The following is a 21,475-nucleotide window of genomic DNA, read 5'->3' as shown; positions in this document are numbered from 1 at the left end:
AGTTAAAAACCATCCACCCCAAGGCAGATGCTGTGGACAGAAGTAACACCTTGACAGCAAGTGTTTGGTCTCCCCCAACCCACTGCTGCTGAGGAAATAACTAACGTTCCTTGGCACAGATGCAATCCGGAGGGAACTGCTTACCATTCTAGGTGCAGGGACCCAACCATGTGGGAACTGGATTTTAGATCTACACGTATCACTGACCAGTGCAAAAATAGAGTGGGTTAGAGCTGGGTGTCGGGTGCTGAGCGGTGGCTCCGTTGGCCTTGGCAGCTTTTAGAGCATTGTTATCTGAAACAAACCGAATGGCTGCAAAAAAGCTTTACAGAAGTTCATCTCAAAAAGGTAAAATAAATTAACTGCTATGAATTCTTTGCATTCAGGGCTGCAAAACAAAGACACATATTACTTAAATCAGTTTTATTTAAGAATTTCCTACAGTGACAAATGTTATAAAAAGCATCCAAACACGAAACTGCAGCAAACAGCATTCTTATGGATATCTTACAGACAGTGGAACTTCCACCCTGAGGAGGCACACTGAGCTCGCTAGTGATCTCTGCTCCAAGAGCTACTGCAAAGCACACCACAAGCTCAATGTTCTCCTCTCAAACCCCATCATCTTCAGGTCACGTTACCACACTTACAGATCATTAACAGAAAAAAAAACACACACCATACAGCATTCACAGCAGTTGACATAAGGGAAAAAAAATACAAAGATTCATTTCACAGAACACATTCAACTAATTGATCAACTAGGTATAAAACCCACTTCAAGTCTTCCACATATGGATGTCCTTTGGATGCAAGAAACACTCGTACTTTCTTTGCTATCATTGCTCTCCGCACACGCTCTCACCAAAGCCACAGGATTGAGAGACATCTCGCCAAGTAAAATAAAATCCCATAATGCACCACCAGGTCTCTGCATGCGCTCTCTCCTTTATCTCGCTCATACCAGCCCTCTCATGCCTCGGCACCACCATCAATCCCACACAAGGTTTCAAAAGTTCAAACAGCCTTCTGGTTCCATCTCACAGCCTTGCGTTCACAGCGTTGATACGACTCCATGAAATAAAGAGTAGCGGATAAAAATGGAACACCCACCGTCTAAGACGCAGCATGTGCGGTGTGATGAAGTATTCTTGGATGAGAAAGCATGTAGACAGAAGTATTCCTAAGGCAGAATATTTACAGCACTGCTTTCAATGAAGTGCTTCTTCCATACACATTTGAAATGAGATGAACTGCGGAGATTAAATGAAGCCTTCATATCGTACTTTAGTATGGAGGGGAGACAGTGTTAAAAAAACAAAACAAAAACACAAACAAAACAAAAACGACACCGTGTTCTCCAACTGGGGCACTTGGAGAGTCTTATGGTGGGATCAAATCAAAAACAAGAGGGAGAGAATGCTGTTTCTGACCAATGGTTTCAATTTTGAACATGCAAAGAATTCAGGTAGCCAGGAAACGAGGGAAAGTATTACAGGAGAAACCTTTCCTATTGATTGTAGTGTTAGTTTACCTAACGGGCAAACAGCAGTCCACTTCCAAACATTCAGTATCCAACAAGATATGTAACAAAACTTAGAAAATTCCTTTTACCTTTCTTTTTCTTTTTTTCTTTCTTTTTTTTTGTTTCTTTTTTTTAAAAAAGAAAAATGTCAAAAATACTGCTGAATATACTGCACACTGAACAAACGGATCTGGAAAATTTTTAGTATATATGTAATTTAACAGTATACTTACCATGACTTAGAAAAATTTGATTTCCCACCATAGAGTCAGTATCAGAGCCCACTGCTTCTACATTCCCCAGCCTGACGATTTGGAATCCATGCTTGAACCAAAGCCTCCGTTAAACCCGCTGCTGGAGCCGGCGTTGGAGGCTGAGCCCCAGCCGATGGCTGCCCCCGAGTTGGAGCCGCCGTACGAGTTATTTCCTGAGCTAAAGCCCTGGTTCTGCTCCCTCTGCATGTTGCCTTGAGGCTGGTTGTTCCCCGACGGCCCCGACTGGTTCTGCTGACTGGCCAGCATGCCCATCATGCCCCAGCTGCTCTGCAGCGCTGCCTGCGCCGCCGCCATCATGGCGGGGTTGATGCTAAAGGCTCCAAAGTTCATCCCCCCGCCCATGTTGCTGCCCTGGTTGTTGCCCAGGCCTCCCCCACCTCCTCTGCTGTTGCCAAACCCCCCCTGGTTCCCGAAGCCTCCCGGATTACCACCAAACCTTCCACCTCTCTCTAACTGTCTATTGCTATTGTGCTTAGGTTCAGCATTGGATATATGAACGCTGATTCCTTTAATGATCAAGTCCTCTCCACAAAGAGATTGGGCAACCTATAAGAAATAAGGGATTGATTAAATACATGTTAGACTTATTTTATAAAGTTAGTAGTGCAAGACAAAAAATACCATGACTCTGAGCAGATATTTAACCTGCAAAGGAAGCATATGCATATACTTAATCCAACTGGAAGTGTTTTATCTTTGCATTCACTGCTACACTAACTGCAACATAAAAACCTATCTGGACCACAGCATCTGCAAAGTGTAACCCTGGACAACTCCAGTAATACCACTGTCATTCTCAGAACACTGGACAAACGTTCCACGTGTTGTTCCAGAAATAAGGCTTTATCAAGCTGCTGAAACACAGGCTGTCTAAATAGGAAGTTAAAATATTTTAAGACATACCTGATCATCTGCAAATGTAACAAATGCAAAAGCTCGGAAGGGTTTAGGAATGAAGACATCTACCACTTCTCCATACTGGGCAAAGAACTGTCGGAGCTCATCTGCCGTCATGTCCTCGGTGCAGCGCCCGACAAACACCTTCCTGCTGCGCAAGGGCTCGTCTGGACTTTGCTGGAGGGAAAAGGAATAAAAAAAGAAATCATAGCTATCCTTGAGGACCAAGTACATGATCAAGGGCCCCTTTCAATCTGACCTGCTCTGAGGACTGAAGACCAAGAAGTTTAAGATTGTAAGTTAGACTTAAAAACTTCAGAGAATGCGTCTGCACGATGGTACAGATGGGGAAGAGTCACAAGAAAATGAAGATGGGAGCAATTCATGGGAACAGTGAGGAGGCCCCTATAGAAGGATGCTTGGTTTTGGTCATAACTGCATATATAGACACAGCAAATGGAGAGAAGCTTCACATTCAGTTTCGAATTCAGTCTCGTTCTGACCTTCCCCAGGTTAGTTATTCTGTCTGCTTTATTCTCCATTTATTCATGGAGCAGACAAGTTAAGCAGGTACTACTGGACATTAAAACACAGTATTTTCAGACTTCCCTCTGTACTTAATCCTCCCACATCACCAGTTGTTTTCCCAACACTTCTGGTACGCTTCCTGCCCACCCACCTCCTCCCTGTTTTCCTTCCTTGCTAACTAGTCCCACTCATTCACAGGATTATTAATCTGTTCATCTGCTCACCTAATGCAGTTGGTAAAGAAGCGAACTTTTCAGTGTTTGGTAAAAAGAAAACCAGCAATAAATACAGAAGTACCTTAGAATTGGGCAGTTTACAGTCACACCATCTTCCATCTATCATGTGCCGCTGAGACATGACTTTGACCTGGGTTTCATAATCCGTAAACCGAACAAAACCAAAACCTTTGGAGTGGCCAGTTTTAATGTCCTTCTTCACCTGAGACAAAAAAGAAATAAAAAAAAAGTTTTATTACCTCACTGAACATGCCTGCCTTTCACTCAGTTACCATAACACCACAGAGTCAAAGCAGGGCCTGTGACACCTACAGATGACAGTTCCTAGCTTGCCTTGAAACTGAGCGTAACAAAAAAAACGGGATATAAATATTTTGGAATATTGTGGTGGCACAGGCAGAGCAGCTGAGTGAGCAGGGTGACCACCAGAGGGGCAAACACCTCCAGTTGCACACAGCAAGTAACACAAGATAAAAAATGAGCCAAGTTGATCAGGATCAGGGGAGATCCCCCTCCTGGGAGGATAAAAAGATGAAGAACTCTGGAGCCATTAAGCTGATCTGCATGAACTACCACTCCCAAATACTCATGGCCACCTGTACCTACACAACCTGCTGCTACAAAGCTCATGGAACAAAATGCAATTTAGCAAAGACATGCAGCTTCAGATCTTCTCTGTGTTTATCTGGCTCTGTCTTTATTGGCTTTGTCAGAAGACCCATTTCTACCTCACGTCCCTCCTCTCTTGAGCTGCAGAAGGGTTTACCTGCACCATCAGAACTTCTCCAAATGTACTGAAATATTCCTTTAAGTCTTGTTCAGTGGTTTTCCAGGGAAGACCCAAGACTATTAAATCTGAAGTCTTCTGTACTGCTCGTTTCACTTTCACAGCTGATGATGCATCTGTTTCATCCATTTTTCTTTTATTATCTGAACAGAAATAAATACATTAGACATAATCTTCAGCTCTGAAAATTCTTCCACTGATGATGAACTGCATGGTATAAAACCACAGACTATGATGAGAAAAGAGCAGCTCTACAAGTAACATGTGGCAGCTGCTGGGAGCTTATTATTGTAACAAATACCCAACTGTAAGGAGAGAAGGAAGAGTCTACACTTCAGTCCTCCTCTAGAATGCAGTTTGAGTAGTTAGTTCTGCTGTGTTACCAGTAACATTCACAGTCCCATAATGATGCAGCGAAGACAGTTTTTTTTAACAGGAATATTTCATTAGCAATTTACTTCCCTTCTTTGTTTTTTTTTTTTTTTGGAGGGGTGGAGTAGGTGGCCAGGCTCCTCTTTTCCTGATAATTTTTTTAAGTGGTACCTCTGACCAAACCATGGCTTGAGAAGAAGCATCTGTGAGTGCACAGAGACCCTGTCACACCACTTTTCAAAGGCCCACATAAGGCTGTGAATACTCCCAAGGATAATACAAGACTCTGTCATGAAAGTGTTTGTATGGGTAGAAAGTTAAAAAAATCTTACTGCATGTCTGAAAGTTCACTGGGGTCAAATCTCCTCTGCAGGACAAATACTGAATAAAAAGGCTGAACTTCTGTAAACCAGAGGGTTCAGCAGTGGCACATGGAACTGGCAGAGCCTGGCGTGGAGCTCGGGGCTGACAAAAGCAGGTGTGTACAGCAAGGTGGAAGGAAGGAAGGCAGGCAAACCTTTGGGGTAATTCACGACATAGACCAGGTTTCCCCAGCCGGCCTCGGGAGCGTGCAGGATGCCCTCCACCAGCCGCACCCCCCGCATGCACTGCGAGACCGGGTTGCGGTAGCGCAGCCCGCAGGCCCCGGGGAACTGCGCCGTGACGGTGGAGAGCAGCACGGTGCCGTCATCCTCCGAGGGGATCTCGATGGGCTCGTCGTTCTCGTCCTCCGTCACCCGGATATACTCCGACATCTTCGCTGGAAGTTACTGGAGCACAGAAAGGGGGGGAAAGCGGGCATGAGCCATCACCTCGTCTCCTTTGGTTCGGTTTTCATCGTTCTGGCCTCAGGGCAGGAGCCCAGCAGCGCGGGACGCTCCGGCAGCGGGTGAAGCCCCGGGCCCTGCCGGGACCACCGACACGGGGACCGCCGGGCCGGGCCCTTCCCGAGGCACGGAGGGATTTCCCAGGACCTCCCGCAGCGGGGCCGGTGACAGGTTAGGGAGGAACAGCCCCCTGGGCCCCAACCGCCTGCCTGGGCCCGCCCGCGACCTCCGGGCACGCCGCGGCCCCCGCGCCCGCCCCCGTCCGAGCGGGCCCGCAGCACGGCCGCCCCCGGCCCGCAGCACACCCGGCGGGACACCCGCAGCACGGCCGCCCCGCTCACCGGCCAGGGAAGGCAGCGGCGTCTCCAGGAGCCCTCGCCGCCGGCGCGCGCTGCCCGCCGCCCTCCGCTGCCGCACAAAATGGCGGCGCCGCGCAGAGGCCGGGCCGGGCCGCGGGGCGAACCATTCCCAGCGCGGGGGGGGAAGCAGAGCGAGTCCGGCCGCGGGGAGCGCGATGGGCCCCGGGCGCAGCGCTGAGACGGGCCGCCCGCGCCCAGCGGAGCTGCGGGCGCTGCTCCCGGGACGGGGCCGGCAGCGGCAGCCGGCGCAGGGACCGGTCCTGCCGCGCTCCCCCCCAGCGGCGGGCCCGGTGGTGCGGGCCGGGCTGCGCGGAGCGGGCAGCGCGCGGGAGCTGCCGGGAAGGGGCGGCGGTGCCGGGATGTCCCGCCGGGATGTCCCCCCGGACACGCACCTGAGGAGAACAGAGCCTGCCCGGGCCCAGGACACCCGCACGGCTGCCCTGCCGGCGGGATGCGGGGCGGCTGCTCCCGGTGAACGAGGCCGATAACGGCAGAGCCCCGGGCTGAGCGGCCCGGGCGGGCCCAAGGCCCCCTTGTCGGGCCGAGCGGCCCTCGCCCCCCGGCCTGGCTTTGGCAAAGCCGCGGGCGGTGACAGGAGCCGCTTTCCCGGTGGCGGCCGTCGGTGCAGGTAACGGCGGCAGCTGCGAGGGAGCCCGGGGCCGCCGCCCGCGGGGTGACTGCCGGGGGCCGGTCGGGTCCCGGCCCCGCCCTGGGAAAGCGCTCCCGGGCCGGGCGGCCCTTGGAATCTCTGGTAAGGGATCAAAGGAGTGTGCGGGAACGGAGGCTGCTCGGTGTGCAAAACACTTATCGGGGCGACGATCCCTCTCCCTCCCGGCTGCCTTACCAGAAAGATAAGAACGAGCGCACTGAATCTGTAGCCAAAAAAAGGCGGAAGCTTCGAAACAAACAGAAAACGCCACCAAACCCCCACGCTCCTTCCAGCGTGTCCTGCCCGCTGGAGCAGTTTAACAAGGGTCTCCATCACAAGGGTGATCTCAGGTGTACCAAAAAGCTCTCGGTCAGGCAGAGGAGACACTGCCTGCACTCTGAGATCCCTTCTTCACAGAAGATGGTAACACGAGAGATACAGGTAACACAGCAGTGGCTGCAGTATCTGAGCAGCAGCCTGGCAGCGCCAGCCCCGGAGAGGAGCAAACCCTCCTGCCAGGACACGCAAGCAGCGCTGCCGAGGCGAGTTGCCACTCGAATGGCCTGGTAGGAAGGGTTGATCCGACCTGCCTCCATCTGCAGATCTCCTGCAGGCATTCCCTGAGGATCTTGGGAAGAACTAGATTAACCAGGCTGACTAATGCAGACAGCTTCATGGAAGCTCAGTTCTGTATATCATATTTAGTGTCTTGGTCTGACACCCTCACCCCCTTTCCCAACAATTGGTTCATCCCTGGGAACTGATAACCTTAATTAGTTCTTCCAGATATTTGGAGGGTTTTTTGCCTCTGCGTTCATTGCCCTGCTCTGACCTTGTACAAACCAGTATTGTAGGATTGCTAGAAGTTATAAAAAGCTTGTAGTTCTAGCCCTGTCCTTTAATACCTAGTAAGTGTTTGCTGTAACATGGCTTAATCCTCTCTAGACTCCTTAGTTAATGGAAAGACTTAATGGTGAAATCTCATTACACAGTATTACAAACTTCTGAACGCCAAAGCCCTTATGGCTGAGGGACACTCATGTTCTTGCTGCCACTTTTCTGACTCTTGAAAAACACAGAAGAGCTCATCTGCACACATTTTGGTAAGCTGAAGTCACAGGAAGGGCTGCTGACTGGGCTGCTGTGCTGAGCCTTCTCTGCTTCTGTCCCTCACAAATATCTGTGTGCAAAGAACTACACACAGGAGAAGAACTATAGTGGCAGGAATGTAGCATTTTCCACCTGGACTGGTTTCTTTTATAAGGTTAATCATCTGCTTTCAGTAGCATAACTCTTTATCTAAACAGCGGTAATGCTATAAAGCTATAAATTAGTAGCTTTTCTACAGTTTTACTAAATCATTTTGTATCTGGATAATTGCCATGCCACATCTCCAAGTTACTATATTCTGATACTTTAATAATAAGCTTATCTGGTCCATCAGTCACATTAGTTGCAAGTCACACCAGAGACATCTGTAACAATCAGTTTTCATTACAAGATACATATGAACAGGAAGCCACACAGGGTTGTCAGCAGCAGAGCTGTGAAGTCCTGCCAGCTGTGCTCATAGAGGAAAGTGCACTGCAGCTTTTTCTGGCCAGCTCAGCTCTGCAGCTTAGCCAGTGGACTGTACCACACTTATTATAAGGAAGATAATTCTACTAACTTCTTCCTCCTCATCTGTTCCCCTGAGACATCCAGTCCACATGTGTGCTGTTCCCAGTGCCCATCTAGCTTGACCTTCCTTGCACCAGTCTCTTAAAAAAAGTAAAAATCATTAGTAAGGGAAGATGACCCTACTGCTAGGAAAGGCTAATCCAGTCCCTTGCATTAATGTATTCTGCTGAGTATTTAAGACTCCCACTTAAGATAAAAAACTGGCTCCCAGCACCACTGAAACCCAGCCCATCTATGCCCATGTAACTTTAGACACAGCCTTATCATTTAATTACCATTTTTCAACAGAGTTCTGAGAGGACCTGACTAGACACAGGCTAAAAGATAAGCTAATGCTCCATGTGGGCGTTCACCTGAAATTCCTACATTTTCTACTCATCCACAATACCCATCCCAAACCCAGTCCTGGTGTTGCCAAGTCAGCACTGAGGCAGTCAGTGTTGTTTGAACACGCCTTGAGGACTGAACAGTAATTGCAGCGTGTCAACATTACCTACTGCACCATTTTGAGTCAAAGCTATAGTTTAGCAATCATGCTATTTGAAGAGGTTGTCATGGCATTCAGCCAGAGTGACCTCTATCTAACAAAGCATCTGGTGGTAATTTCACTAATGAGCAGAGTAAGCATCAACCCTGAACTAGATTTCATGCAGGTAAAAGCCTGGAGAGAGCAGCTTGCTGGCTGGAAAGGAGACAGGGAAAGAAGGGCTCTCAACTGAGACTTCTGCCACAAGAGCTTGTTCCTCAGTTTTGGCAGCAACCAAGCTCACAATTAACTAAGCATGACAATCCATTTTCTGTAAGAACTGGGATTCTTGCAGCATTTTCCTTCTGTTACTTTGCATTATTATTGAAGTTAAGCAATTAACAATAGTATTGCTCTTGTAGTAACTACACCAGTGGGCATACAGCTAGTTAATTCACCAGTTCCTTCACTCTGGCAATTCAGAGTGCCCATGGGTGCAGACAAATGCAATACTGTGGTACCAGCCATCATGGATATTGACTTAAGTGTGCCCACAGGCACAACACAAACTGCAATACAATAACTATTTGCTGCTCTAGGTTAAGTGTGCTCATGGGTACAAGCAAACTCAGTGTAATGATCAGCTGTTCACCCTCCCAAAAGCGCTCGGGATGAAAAACAACATCAATGGGCATCTAAATATAACCTCATGATAAAAACAAAACAAAACATAACTGTGGGTACTGAAAAATGTGGAGCGCTCAGGCCTGTTTCTGATCATAAAGCAGTAAAAAGCAGGAGGATTTAACAAATGATGGCATGTCAGTGTAGCCAGAAACCAGCCTGATTTTGCCAATAGTTACTAAGTCCTACCTCTTACTCTGTTAAGGTCTTTTATTTTTTTCCAACATCAGGTTTCTCCTGCTTTATTCTGAGTGTAACAAGGATAAACAGTTTCCCTCTCTGAGCATGAAACAAGTGTTCTCTGCAGAAGAGTCTGAGCAAATAGAAACATTGGATCCTCTGCTGGTTCTCTTCCTAAATACTTTTAGCAAGAGAAAAAAACCCCAACAAACAAACAAATAAAAACCCAAACATATTATCACTGTATCTCTAGGACCGTGGCCTTAAGTAGTGTGCATCCTTTCCATCAGCCTTACCCTACTCTTTCATACCTAAGCACAATCTTCTCTATCACGTTGCACCAAATAAAGCCCACCTTGAATGCTCCTGAAGGAGCAGGACACCTTTCAGTTAACTTCTTTCTCTTTGTAATTTAAAGCTACTTGAGCCTCTAATCACACAGATGCTGTATCATAGAAAAGGAGGTATCGTTCCCTTGATTTCTTTTTTCCTACCTGCAACTGAAAATCCATTCACACACAATGAAAGTAGTGTTTTAAAATACTTTTCCGCCCCCTTTTTCTTTGCAGGAGCTTTCACTGCAACCACAGGGACATTTGCAATAATTACTTCTTCCCCTCCCCAGAAATATCTACCATAAATAGAGCTTTCCATACACAAGCAAGCTATCAACATAAGCATTTACTAATACCTAGCAGCCTAGAAACAACTACTAAAGAAAGGTTTGTCTTAAACAAAATAAGCAGCTTCCACCCATGTAAAGTACCTGGAAGGCTCACTTAGTCCATGGTTCTCACAGTAAAAGTCCTTCTAATTCCCTTAATTGAAACAGCACCTAAGATTTCATTATAGAGCCTGAAATATTTCAGGCAATTTTCCCATGATCCTATAAAGCCATGATTTCAATTACCTCACTTTTAATCCACTCAAGATGGTTTAGTTGTGTTTCTTAAAGGGGCAGAGTTTCCGTGTTCCTTTTAGTTCATGTCCCTGTTTGCTTAACTCTTCCAAAACTGATTAGAAAGTGTGATATGTTTTTTAATCTCTCAGCAAACACCAAGTCAGATTTTTTACATGCTTGGCTCTTGTACAGGAAGGACTCAGTGTCCATCACTCTGGGTCTTTTCAGCCCTAGTTGCTGTTTTGGAATAAAACCTGTGGCTATAATTTCCTAACTGACACACTACAAAGAGTTGCTGCTGCTGCTTGTTTTACTACCAGACAAATGTTGAGTGTCTGTAGGACAAGAAACAATCAGAATAGGTAATAAACTTACCAGAGAGTGAGGCTGATTAGATTGTGTGTCTTTGCAATAGCTGGGGTCAGCATCCAGGTGTGGTGGTGTCCTGGCTGCTGCTCAACAAATCCAGCCCCATTCTACAAAAGGATCTGCCTGGGTGGGAGCTCTGTTAGGAACTAAAAATGTTAGGTGGTCATTGGAAACTCGACGGTGGTGACAAGAGGCCCCTCAATGCTCCATAGCCACTGCTGGCAGTGGGGTGCTGACTGCTGCCTTGGTTTCTGAGCTGTGAACCAAGGTTCAAAGCAAAACTGTATCTGACCTCTCCACCATCTTGTTTGATTGGTACCTGTGGGAACTGTCAAATGTTTGCATCTTGTATACAGAGAATGCAAAATTAACTTTGTTCTGTTTTGTTTGGCAGAGTCACATCAAACCATCTACAAGTCACCTCCCTTGCCTTTCTGGACCATCCGCAGCAGAGCCTGGGAAGAGTTTCTGCCTATGATTCTCAGAGGTATCTAGTCCTTTCCCAGAGCTAAGTTCCTGGTGAAGATGGGCCAGGCATCTTCCAAAGGAATTTGTTGCCTGGATCCCAGCCTGGAGCTGGGATTCAGAGACTTAGTTTTTCTAGAATGTGTAGTAACTCCCAGTATAGAAGAGCACAAACTTCTATGCCAGCACAGATTGGCATAAATCAAACAACAAAATCCACACATTGGGAACTGGGCTAGAGAGCTGGCTTGAAGTCTGCAAAACTGCAAGTGTCAGACAAATCCTAAATACTGAAATACTGATTACAAACATTAGTGTTTACACTGGAGTTTGGAAATGGATTCTTTCAAAGGTAAAGCCACAGATTGCTTGGGTAACCTGTAGCAACTATTCCTGGAATACCTGGAATAGTGTGAAGGATCTGTTAAAAAGCTGTTCTGCCTAGTTTTCCACCTTAGGTTTTTTGTTTGTTTCTTTCTTTCAAGGAGGGGGCAGACAGTCTGGGGCAGTTTTATGCTGGTTTTAAATGATACACCCTGAAGCAGAATCTCAAGTATAAGACAAAGACTGTTTTTTAAATGGTTAGGTTTTACTGCCTGGTGATACTTTTTCAAAGTACATTTACTGAAGATTTATGTAAAATCTATCTTTTGTCTACTTAAAATATGTCAAATGGATGTACAGGGCAAAATTTAATGCATATGGGTTTTCATTATTTTAAATCATCTGCAATATAAATGATTTACTGTGACATCAGACATTTGTTCTTTGGCTGTTCCCCATAAATTGAGGCCCACCCAAATTTCCAGTCTTAACTATATTTCTGCATTCCCTTTCCCAGTATCTATAATCTCAGTTCCGTGATTCTTCATGTAAATGACTTTCAACAAGGAAGGGAAGAGAACACATAATTTGCCTTAATACAGGTAATTTGGAAAGAGGAGCAAGACCTTTACATGAGAAATAGTTGACAGCCCTGGAAAGGGGAAACCTAATGCTCATAGAACAGAAAGTCATTCTTGATGAGAGTGGTGAGAGCTACTGATCAACCAGATGTGACCAAATGGACTTTTTGTGCAGTTGAAACTGCCAGAGGTGATGGACTTCTACCTTTCTCTTTTTGAATTTTGCCATGTCTTTTTAGTGCCCTTACATTTATAATGCTATTAATCCAACTCTGGTCGGTTAATGTTGTAGGCACCGTTTGGAAAACTGAGGTATTGGAGTAAGCCAGGTTCTCCAAGGTCATTCTGAAAGTCCAAAGTAAGAAACTGGTGACACCTGGCCCTCACAATGGTGTTTTCATGACAGACTTTCTCCTAGCAGCTGTACAAATCTTGAAACACTCTGAATATTTGAAATGCCTTGTAGAAAACTGCAGTCGTTATCATGTGTGCTGGTTGTCTTATGACAGTTAATGGGATACAGACCTTTGGACCCATCAGTAGCCTGTATCTGAAGACTTCCCAGCTCAGTAGCTACTAAAAATTGTTGCTACCCAATAGCTCTTCAGTGCCCTACTAAAAGAATTAAACACCTGAACTTAGCCCAGTTTCTCATCCATGGATGTCCTCTCAAACCTACTAGGTCAACAGACTGCTAAGACTCTAGTTTCTACTCATGGAATTGAAACACAGTTAAGTCTGAACCAAACTTATTCTTGCAAACTTCCCTCACCCACACTATGTTATTTTAGTCTTGACACAACTTCCTTCCCACTCTCTCAAAGGATTTCACTGTTCTTACAGTTTCATGCAGTATTGCTCCTGCGTTTTAAGACGTCCCAAATTTGACCTGCCTGAAGATCTGAAGCGATTTAATAACCTACAGCAACATCCTAAGGGAAATCTTATTTCTGACATCCAAGCTATCTGCCCAATCCTACAGTTACAAGTGTGTCTGACAATTCCTGTTTATCTCTATTTGCTGTCCTTCCCACAGAGCTAGTCCTAAACCAAACAACAGCGCTGCCTGCAATCTTAATCTTGCCATCAGAGCAGGGTTAGAGTGGTGGGCCTGCATGTACTTGCCTTCATTCTAGCTTCCAGTGGCTCTACCACAATGAGATCCAGTTGAGAACATCTCAGTGTAGTTCTGATTTATGTGCAAAAGTGCAGAGGAGAGCAGAAGCTTTTAGTATCTTGTGAAGTAGTTAGGAATTAGGGCCAAAGAAAGGACAGTCATGTCAATTACATTCTAAAAAAAGAAAACTAAAGTGAAATTGCTGGCTCCTGAACTGGTTTTGGGCTGGCAGATGTTCACAGTTCTCTTGGCAGACACTGTAGAAAGCTAATGGGCCCATTTAGATCCCCTCCCTTACACAACACCATTGGTTTTACAATTTTGATGAAGGCCTGGCAGAGCTGTGATATTTCAGCATTTTTCCTGAAATGAAATTTGGGAATGCATTTAACATTTTAAGATCTCTAATGCTCTCTTGTCAGGAATCTCCACTGAACCCAGCACTTCACTCCAGATGTGGCAAGGGAAGAAAATAATCTGCAAAGTGCAAGGCTGACACCTGGAGGGGACTGCTGCGATGCAGCCAGGGGAGGCTGGAGGAGACAGGGATTCTGCAACATGCAGCTTGGGTTGGGAAAGGTCAGAGGAGGTGGCAACATCCCAGGGTTTGGAACTGCGCTGTTCTAGTGAAGGGTTGCTTCAGCTTTTCTTCCCTCTCCCCTTTTACAACAATAAAGAAAAATACAGCTTTCTATTTCAGATTTTCCATGTTTAATTTTAGCAGTGGAGAAAAGCACTGAAGCAAACTCTGTGTTCATCTAGTTACTCACTTCTTCCATGTTCAGGAATATTTGGATCAAAACTTACCTTGCTCAATAAGATGCTACAAATAACACAAGGTTATTTTTTCAGTTGGTTACTCTGTGTTTGAACTGCTGCATATCAGACTTCCTGCTGCTTTACCATTTGTGTAATTCTGTGCTGTGAGTTTCTGGAGTACACACTTGCAGGGCAATTCCATCTGTCAAAGCTGCAGCTGGAAGATTTGGCATTGGGTAAAGCTTGTTCTTTTCATGTCTGGCTCTGCCAGCACCCTCGGTGAAGCTTTGCTTGAAGCTGATCCTAATCAAGGAATGCAAGGCAGCTTCTGGGACAAAGTCTTGATGCTTTTGGAAGTTTGCTTTCCAGCCTGGCAATCACCCATTCATAGCACTTACTGAAACCTTTTCAGTAATCATTCTTCTCTGCCAGGAATTGTCTCAGTATTTGTGAATGCTGTTTTTGCTTGATCTAATTTTAGAACCTGTTAATAACTGAGTTATTTACTGTGCTGGTGTTACCATACATTTAGTATCTCATGAACCTGAAGATTATATGTTCATTACATCTCCTTAATACTCTTTGTTATTGCCAGTGTGGTTCCAGTCATAAAATTTACTCAGCAGTGAATGGTTGTTTATGGAAATGAAAAAAACCCCACCAAACCAACAACAAAAAACCCAACAACCAATAGTTGTTTTCAGAATTCTTATATGCAATTCTACTAATCCACCTGTGGTACACATCCCTGACTCTCCATATGACTTCCCTGATGTACCTCAATACTGACTGACTGCATATCTTTCCCTTCTAGCCTTCAGACTCCAAAAATACCACCAATATTCAGTTCACCCTGATGACCACACTAAACTACTCCACACATTCCCCATCCAGACCAGCTTAATGGATGAGCCATGACAATCCTTGCTCTGGGCTGGGGTTAGAGGAGAGGCTTCAGTAGCAGCACAAGACATTTGCTGTGCTGGAGGTGCTTCTTTTTAGCCCTGAGACCAGTGCCATCTCTGACTACTGTTCCTTCAGTGCTTCTCATTAATAGCCCCAGCTCTAAAGAGGCAGTCACATCTTTCCCCCTCCTCAACCCCAACATTGCTGATCCTGGATTGTCAATTGTGCTGAGTTATACTGGATCACTTGTGGTTATTCAGTGATGTAGACAAATACCAATTCAAGATCAAGGGTGATCCCTGGCCACTAAACTTGTTTCTCTTGTGACTCATTCCAGACTTAAAACCTGGCTTTTGCTGACATTTTATTAACCCAATTTGTCATCCTCCTAACCCCCACTATCCAACCCAGGCAGATTATTTACTCTGAAAAGATGTGTAGATAGCTTCCATGCAAATCATAAGTAGATCCAGGTGCCATAGCTAGATTCCAGAGGGAGCTATAGTCATGAGACACATGTGCTGGTAAAACAACTTCCATCCTAGATACTTCAAAACTCAAGGGCATTCTCCCTGTTTAAATATTATCTGCATTCTCATCCTACAAAGCAGCCTGGCACCAATACAGTAAAATGCCTGCATACACACCTTCAGGCCTGTGCATCATCCTAAAGAGATCAGCAAAGGTAAGCTTAAGCAGATATTTAAAGTTAAGCACATGCTGAAATATACTCTTGCTTTGGGGTCAGAATCAGTGACTATTCCCTCCTAAGCAACTCCCTTTGAATCTTTGCATTTATTCCAAAATACAACATTCTAGTTAAGAATTTGCTTGCTGCCTTCCCGAGCATTCGTCATTTCCAGTTTGCAAGCTTGGGGAGAGAAATCCAGGAAGCATCAATAAATTCACTTTGACAGCAGAGTAAAGAGCTGAAAAAGGAGTAACCTGTCAGAGTACTGTGACTTAATTTCTCAGAGAAAGATCCATTTTATAGATGAAATAAAAATGCCAGCAAGGTCAAACAGCAGGAAGTGTCACACTTGATGGTCTCTCAGTAGGATAAAAAATAAATAAGGCAATGTAAATGACATGGGTTTACATCTAGCAAGGGAAGGAATTACATAAACTGAGAATAATAATACACACTGAGAATTTATGCACAGCAACCTGAGTATGACAAAGGTTTGTGTTTCCATGTAGACATTAATTTAATCGACACATTTTTACTTGCACAAAACCAAGGTTCTGCACCGGGGAGTTTAAAGATTTGGTGAGATTCGCAGATTGGACATGAGGGGGCAGCCTTACCTGCCGTTTATTGATGGCAAACTCCGCTGTGTAACAGCGAGGCAGGGTCATTCCTGGCAGTTTGGTTTGGCCTCGCAAGTTGCAATGTCAAGATCTGGAGCTCTGCCCCTTTCTAAACAAGGGATTCATCCAGGCTTTTCAGATTTCCTTACTCAAAGGGTGAGCGCTGTCCCTTTAAATAAACACACAGCTCTCAGTCCAAATGGGGAATGAAGCCCAGGCTACCAACAGTTATGAAACCTCCCTTTTAGAGCTTGCAGGCTCAGGGGCCGCTGCTACACTCCAAGGTTAATAATCAGTTTTAATATTCACTTAGGGGGCTGTAAAAAAGAATGAAAATTTCCTAATTTGAAAATGGACTTGATTGGCAGCTTTATTATCTCTGTAAGGTGCGTGGCATTCCACACAATCAAGTCGTTTTTTTAAATAATCTCACTGCTTAAGTCGTACATGCTGCTAATTGCATTTTAATAAGTCTCTTTAAAATCTTTCCATATTTTTTAATATCCTAATATTAGATAAGTGATTGCTGGGGACACTGGAGGGCACTGAAGTTTATAGAAAGAGGAACACCGTAATGAAGCTTTATTGGGATGGCATCACCAAACAATTGCTGTGATAGCAACACTCCCAAGCTTGGAAAAGTGCCAGACATTCCCCCCCTGGAACTGACTCAGGCACTAGCCTCTCTGGCTCAGGACTGATGCAGAAAATGGATGCTTTCTGGCTCATAAAATGGCCTCTTTCCGGCTTGGAAATGCCTGAGGAACTGTCCACTTTTGATTTGGAAAGGACTTGGGAACTGGTCTTTCTCCATTGAACAATGACTTTGGAACACACTTTTTTTTTTTTCCCTTCATTCTGGCTTTAAACTATAAAAGTGTTTTGTTTTGTTTTTTAATTTGGCCACGATTGGACAGAAAGAAAAAAGTTATTTTTTACCAGCTCTGTACAATAGCAGAGGTTGTGAAAGGCTTCCATGGGAATTAGAAACCCACAGCTTTAAGTAGAATAGACAAACTTCCCATCTCAAAGATCAAAGTCAAAGCTGAGTATTTGGAAAATAAGTACTATGGTGTGGGGTTAGTGCCTGTCCGTACCTCACACAGGGGACATGGGGTGTTATCCAAGAATACTAGTAGCAATACAGGCTTAATCACTCTAAAATTAAAAACCGACCAAACGAATGACAAAAATCTCCAATGACAATGGGACCAAACTGACAAACTCCAGATTCAAGATGGATCTGCACGTGCATCCACAGGGTCAGTTATTGCAGCAGTTACAAGCCAGGGGTGCAAGAAGGTGCCCCACAACATTTCATGTGCAGAGTCCAACATTTTGTTGGAAGTCTGCCTTTAGATTCAGTGCTGTGCTTCCTATATATATTTTTAGTTGTGTTTCTCCAAATTATGACTGTTGGGCAACTAATGCAACTTTCAGTGTAATTTAATAGCATCTTCCATGAGAGGGAGGAAGGAAAAATACAATCCCATATAGTGTGTGCCTGGCTCCTAGGAAACTTGGTTGGGATAAAGTGACTTACTTTTGCCAAAACAGAATGGCAATGCCAAATGTTACTTTATATTGCATTTTGTCCTCTGCAATTTGTGTACTGGAACAGAGATCAGAAAGTTATTTTGAGAACAACAGTGACTTTAATGTATGGCCTGCTCTTACAAGTTTTTTTTTTCCCTAGGTCTCATCTTCTGAAATCATACTATAATAAATCACAATGTCAGCTTTGGTTTAAAAAAAAAAAAATAAAATCAAGCTTCTAGCAGTTCACTATTAGTAAAGAAAACCAGAAAAAATGTTATATCTTCCTAAGGATTCAAAACGTAGGAAACAGAGAATCCATAACTGGTTTTTTTCCCCTTCCAAGTCTCATGATATTTGAGTAAGTTGGTTTTTGGAACCCAAGTTTAAATACTTGAAATGTGCAATACTGATATAAACATCTTGCATTAGTTTGTTTGAAAGTGAGCCATTTTCTGATTAACTGAAGATCTGTTTGTCTATCCATGTGTTTCTTCTGTACATCATCAGAGAATCCTTGGACTAGGTCCATCGTATCTTTAGGTCTGATCTTATTCCCACTGAAATCCAAAGGAGTTCTGCCACTGACTCCCAGTTAAAAATGGATCAAGCCCAATTTTACCATATAGTATGAATAAGAATAGTTTGCCTATTAATACTGAATTTCTTGTTAATAGTTGTGTCTCTGTCGTTTTAAGGTGTATGAGATGCCACTGTAAAGAATCCAATGTCTCTGATACTAGCCATGAGATAGAAGAGTTGTCAGTTTACAAAATTTCCTGTCTTCCTCTCTTCTCTTTTTTTTTTTCCCTTCTGAAAATAAGAGCAGAAGGTCTCGTTTCGCACTGACAGGCTGGGAGGCACATGTTCAGCGAACTTCTGCTCAGGAAGTAAATGTCCAGGTCATATTTATCCCTTTTCATGTGGTTCTTTTAATCCCCCAGATTGGGTTTCAGAAGAGTTTTACAGTTTCAGTTTTACAAAGCAAACCTTCCTTTAATGTTGGCATTTTAAAGAAAAAGCTTCAGTCAAAACATGTGTGTTTTACATCAGCCAGATGTGACGTTTGGGGGAGCAGGCCACAATGTGGCAGCCAGCTCTGCTGCAAGAGCAGGGTTGGTGTTGGACATCTGATGGGAGCTACTGGTCCCAGGTTGGGGATCAGCCTCCCAGCTCTGTCACCAAGTGCAAAAAATTATAAAAATAATATTAATTAAAAAAAAAAAAAAAGTCCCTGAGCAAAATCAAAGATCAGAGCATGGCCAGCATTGCTATGATGTGCATCCCAACAGCCCATATGGCTCATTAGAGAGCAAAACCTGGCTGTGCACAGACCTGTACACTCAAAAATATGCTCTTGCCTAAAAACAGTTAAGTCCAAGCGAAGTTAGAGGTGTTAAAGGCAGCAGAGGCACACCAACATACCCAGCACTGCAGCAGCAGCCAGTGGCTACTCCAAAAATAAAACCTGTCTCTATGTAACTTCCATTTAACATCAATGTCTCTGTAACCTGCTGTTTCCAGTGCCTAATTCTTATCATTTCAACTCAAAAATAAACAAACAACGAATCAAACTCCGAAATCCGTAACCTTTCTGCAGGGCTTACCAGAGGGCCGTGCCAGGTGGAGCAGGTCCTGCCATCAGCTGTCCTCTCTAAAGTGGGGCCGGCTGTGACAAGGTGGGGGCTTTTCTTCTCCCTCCGAAAGCTGTCTGTGGCAAAACTGCCTCAGGACGGCTGGCGTTTGCGCCAGAAGGGTGTTTTTTTTCCGCAGCTCAGGCCGCTGCGCGGGGTGAGGCGGCTGCTCAGGGGCCTCCGCGGCGGCTGCTTTTTCCCTCCTTTTTGGCTGAGGCGGCAGCGCCCGCGCGGCCGCGCGCGGCTCCCCCGGCGCCCTCCGGCCGCCATTTTGTGGCTGTTGGAGCCCGCCGAGGGGTGGCTCGGGGCTGGTAGCGCCCCGGCCTGGGGCGGTTGAGGACGAGCTGAGGGAGAACTGAGAGATGTCGGGCCTCAAACACGCTTTATCTGCGTGTGTGGCCTCCAGATCCTCCAGAAAACGGATGTTTTGCTTATCCTGCACCACCTCCTCACGGTTCTCGGCAGCTTTTCTTGGGTGAAGGCACCTGAGGGAGAACTTTCTGGAGGCAGCCTATGGAAGGCTCACCACAGCAGCGTTTTGGGACAGCCTGAGGAGAGACTTTTTTTGCAGACATCACTGCTAGTGTCACAGCACGCCTTGTGACGTCAGACTTGGGGAGCTTTGGCTGCTCTGAAGGACCTGTCCGTGTGGCACAGGCAGCCCCTGGGATGTCCAGGGGAAGGAGCTCTGTGCTTCAGCTCCTGAGCCAGCAATGGGTAAGTATTTGCTTTATTTCTAAAAAAATGCATCCCCACTTAAGCACCTTTTCTTGATCTGTGAGCTGCAGGGCTGGCCTTTGAATCCTCAGAAATAACAGCTGTGGTCTCTTGAGTTGCCACCATTAATTTTTTTCCTTTAAGTTTTGAGTCAATCCAAGGTCACTGGCCTCTAGGCCTGGGCTCTCCATTGATCTCCTTGAGTGATATAAATAGCTTTTCAACAGAGTTTGCCTGCTTTCCTGACTGTAGTTAGGTATAGATTTTGTCTTTATTGTGGCTAAATGGTATGGTCAGATGGCTTGCAGTAAATTTGGCAGGGGGGTTAATTTAATGTTCTGAAGTCTGGGTGACTGGATGGACTTGGGCTGGAGTATGTTGTTTCTCTGGAGTGAATTTGAAGTAAGTATATATTATAAGCTGCCTCTTTTCCTGGGAGCAGGTGAAATGCCATAAGGACAAGGGAACCTGGCTAAATTGTATGCTTTGACTGGATTAGTGTAAACTTTTTGGATTGATCATGCCAAAGCTGAAGTGTCCCTTAAAGGGCTTAGCAGGTACTTGATTTGGTGGAAACGGGTTCTGGTCTCAGAGTTGGTTGGGTTTCTGTAAGCATGCTAAAATTTTTCACTCAACCCATCTGTCCCCATTTCTCTTGAGCTGGTAAATGCTTTGATAGATAACACAAATAAATATAAACATATGTGGTTGTGTGCTTTCTTTTGAAGTGCTATGAGTACAGAGAACCTGATTGTTATTTATCTTTGGCAGTTTCTCTTATACCCACTCTCGGTTTTTCTGTCTTAATTGATATTGTTGCTATAGGTTCTACCTAGCATTTTTTAAGGCCCTCTGACAGAAGCTAAACTTGAGCTGATACAAGCACCAGGGCTTTGTGACTCTATCTTTTGAAAGTGCCAAATACCAGAACTTTCATTTGATATCAGCTGTGTAAATTGGTACCACCTCTGTAAATTGGTCCTGAAAACGAGGAACAGCAGGCTAAACATTTTTGCTGGCATCATCCTGTTAAAGTTAGAGCATTCACTGTAGAGAACTCAACATCTTGCCAAATTCTTGGCTGAAAACTACTCTTATCAAGTGAAAGAAACAAAACCAAAAATGTTATGATAAGAAATAGCCTAATTCACAACAAACATTGACTCCCCTTTCAGACAACTTCCTCCTTATGCTGTACGAAGACAGCCAGTGTGACTGACCAGTGAATGAAGGTAGCTTTCTTTCAGATCTCAAAACTTGTGTGACTAGGATGGGGCAGAAATTTACAAAATAAAGGACTAGTCCTGACTTTGCCACATATTCTTTTTGTGGCTGGGTCAGTTTAATTCAGTTTGCCATTTGCCTTGCTTTCCTGTGCAACAATCTTATG

At 44.9% G+C, this 21,475-nt stretch overlaps 1 protein-coding gene and 1 long non-coding RNA gene across 3 annotated transcripts; one reads left to right on the top strand and one right to left on the bottom strand.

Annotated features, from left to right (window-relative positions):
• Window positions 1-408: 408 nt before the first annotated feature.
• TARDBP (TAR DNA binding protein) lies at window positions 409-6,288 on the bottom strand. Of its 2 annotated transcripts, none has more exons than XM_051637330.1 (6): window positions 6,199-6,288; window positions 5,138-5,390; window positions 4,228-4,391; window positions 3,523-3,663; window positions 2,704-2,874; window positions 409-2,346 (listed from the first exon to the last, which is right to left on the bottom strand). In XM_051637330.1, the coding sequence occupies exons 2-6, from the start codon at window positions 5,373-5,375 to the stop codon at window positions 1,816-1,818; spliced, it is 1,245 nt and encodes a 414-aa protein (XP_051493290.1). In that variant the 5' UTR covers window positions 5,376-5,390; window positions 6,199-6,288; the 3' UTR covers window positions 409-1,815. The 2 variants fall into 2 exon arrangements, with proteins under 2 accessions (XP_051493290.1, XP_051493289.1); XM_051637329.1 differs by lacking the exon at window positions 6,199-6,288 and adding an exon at window positions 5,789-5,902.
• Window positions 6,289-6,346: 58 nt separating this feature from the next.
• Window positions 6,347-14,073, top strand: LOC127392883 (uncharacterized). The gene is made up of 3 exons (XR_007891354.1): window positions 6,347-6,434; window positions 11,130-11,222; window positions 13,645-14,073. It is a non-coding gene; the product is annotated as an uncharacterized LOC127392883 (long non-coding RNA).
• Window positions 14,074-21,475: the final 7,402 nt, after the last annotated feature.

The sequence above is a fragment of the Apus apus genome, chromosome 20, assembly GCF_020740795.1.
Source record: "Apus apus isolate bApuApu2 chromosome 20, bApuApu2.pri.cur, whole genome shotgun sequence".
Taxonomy (NCBI): domain Eukaryota; kingdom Metazoa; phylum Chordata; class Aves; order Apodiformes; family Apodidae; genus Apus; species Apus apus.
Note: the sequence above shows the minus strand (reverse complement) of the source record. Positions and strands in the feature narration are given on the sequence as shown.

Excerpts from the sequence above, each read along its gene's own strand:
- TARDBP (XM_051637330.1), bottom strand. The coding sequence starts at position 5,375 with ATGTCGGAGTATATCCGGGTGACGGAGGACGAGAACGACGAGCCCATC. Across the intron at positions 3,664-4,227 it reads GAGAAGTTCTGATGGTGCAG|GTGAAGAAGGACATTAAAAC; the intron begins GTAAACCCTTCT and ends TTTTTGTCTCAG. Across the intron at positions 2,347-2,703 it reads TTACATTTGCAGATGATCAG|GTTGCCCAATCTCTTTGTGG; the intron begins GTATGTCTTAAA and ends TATTTCTTATAG.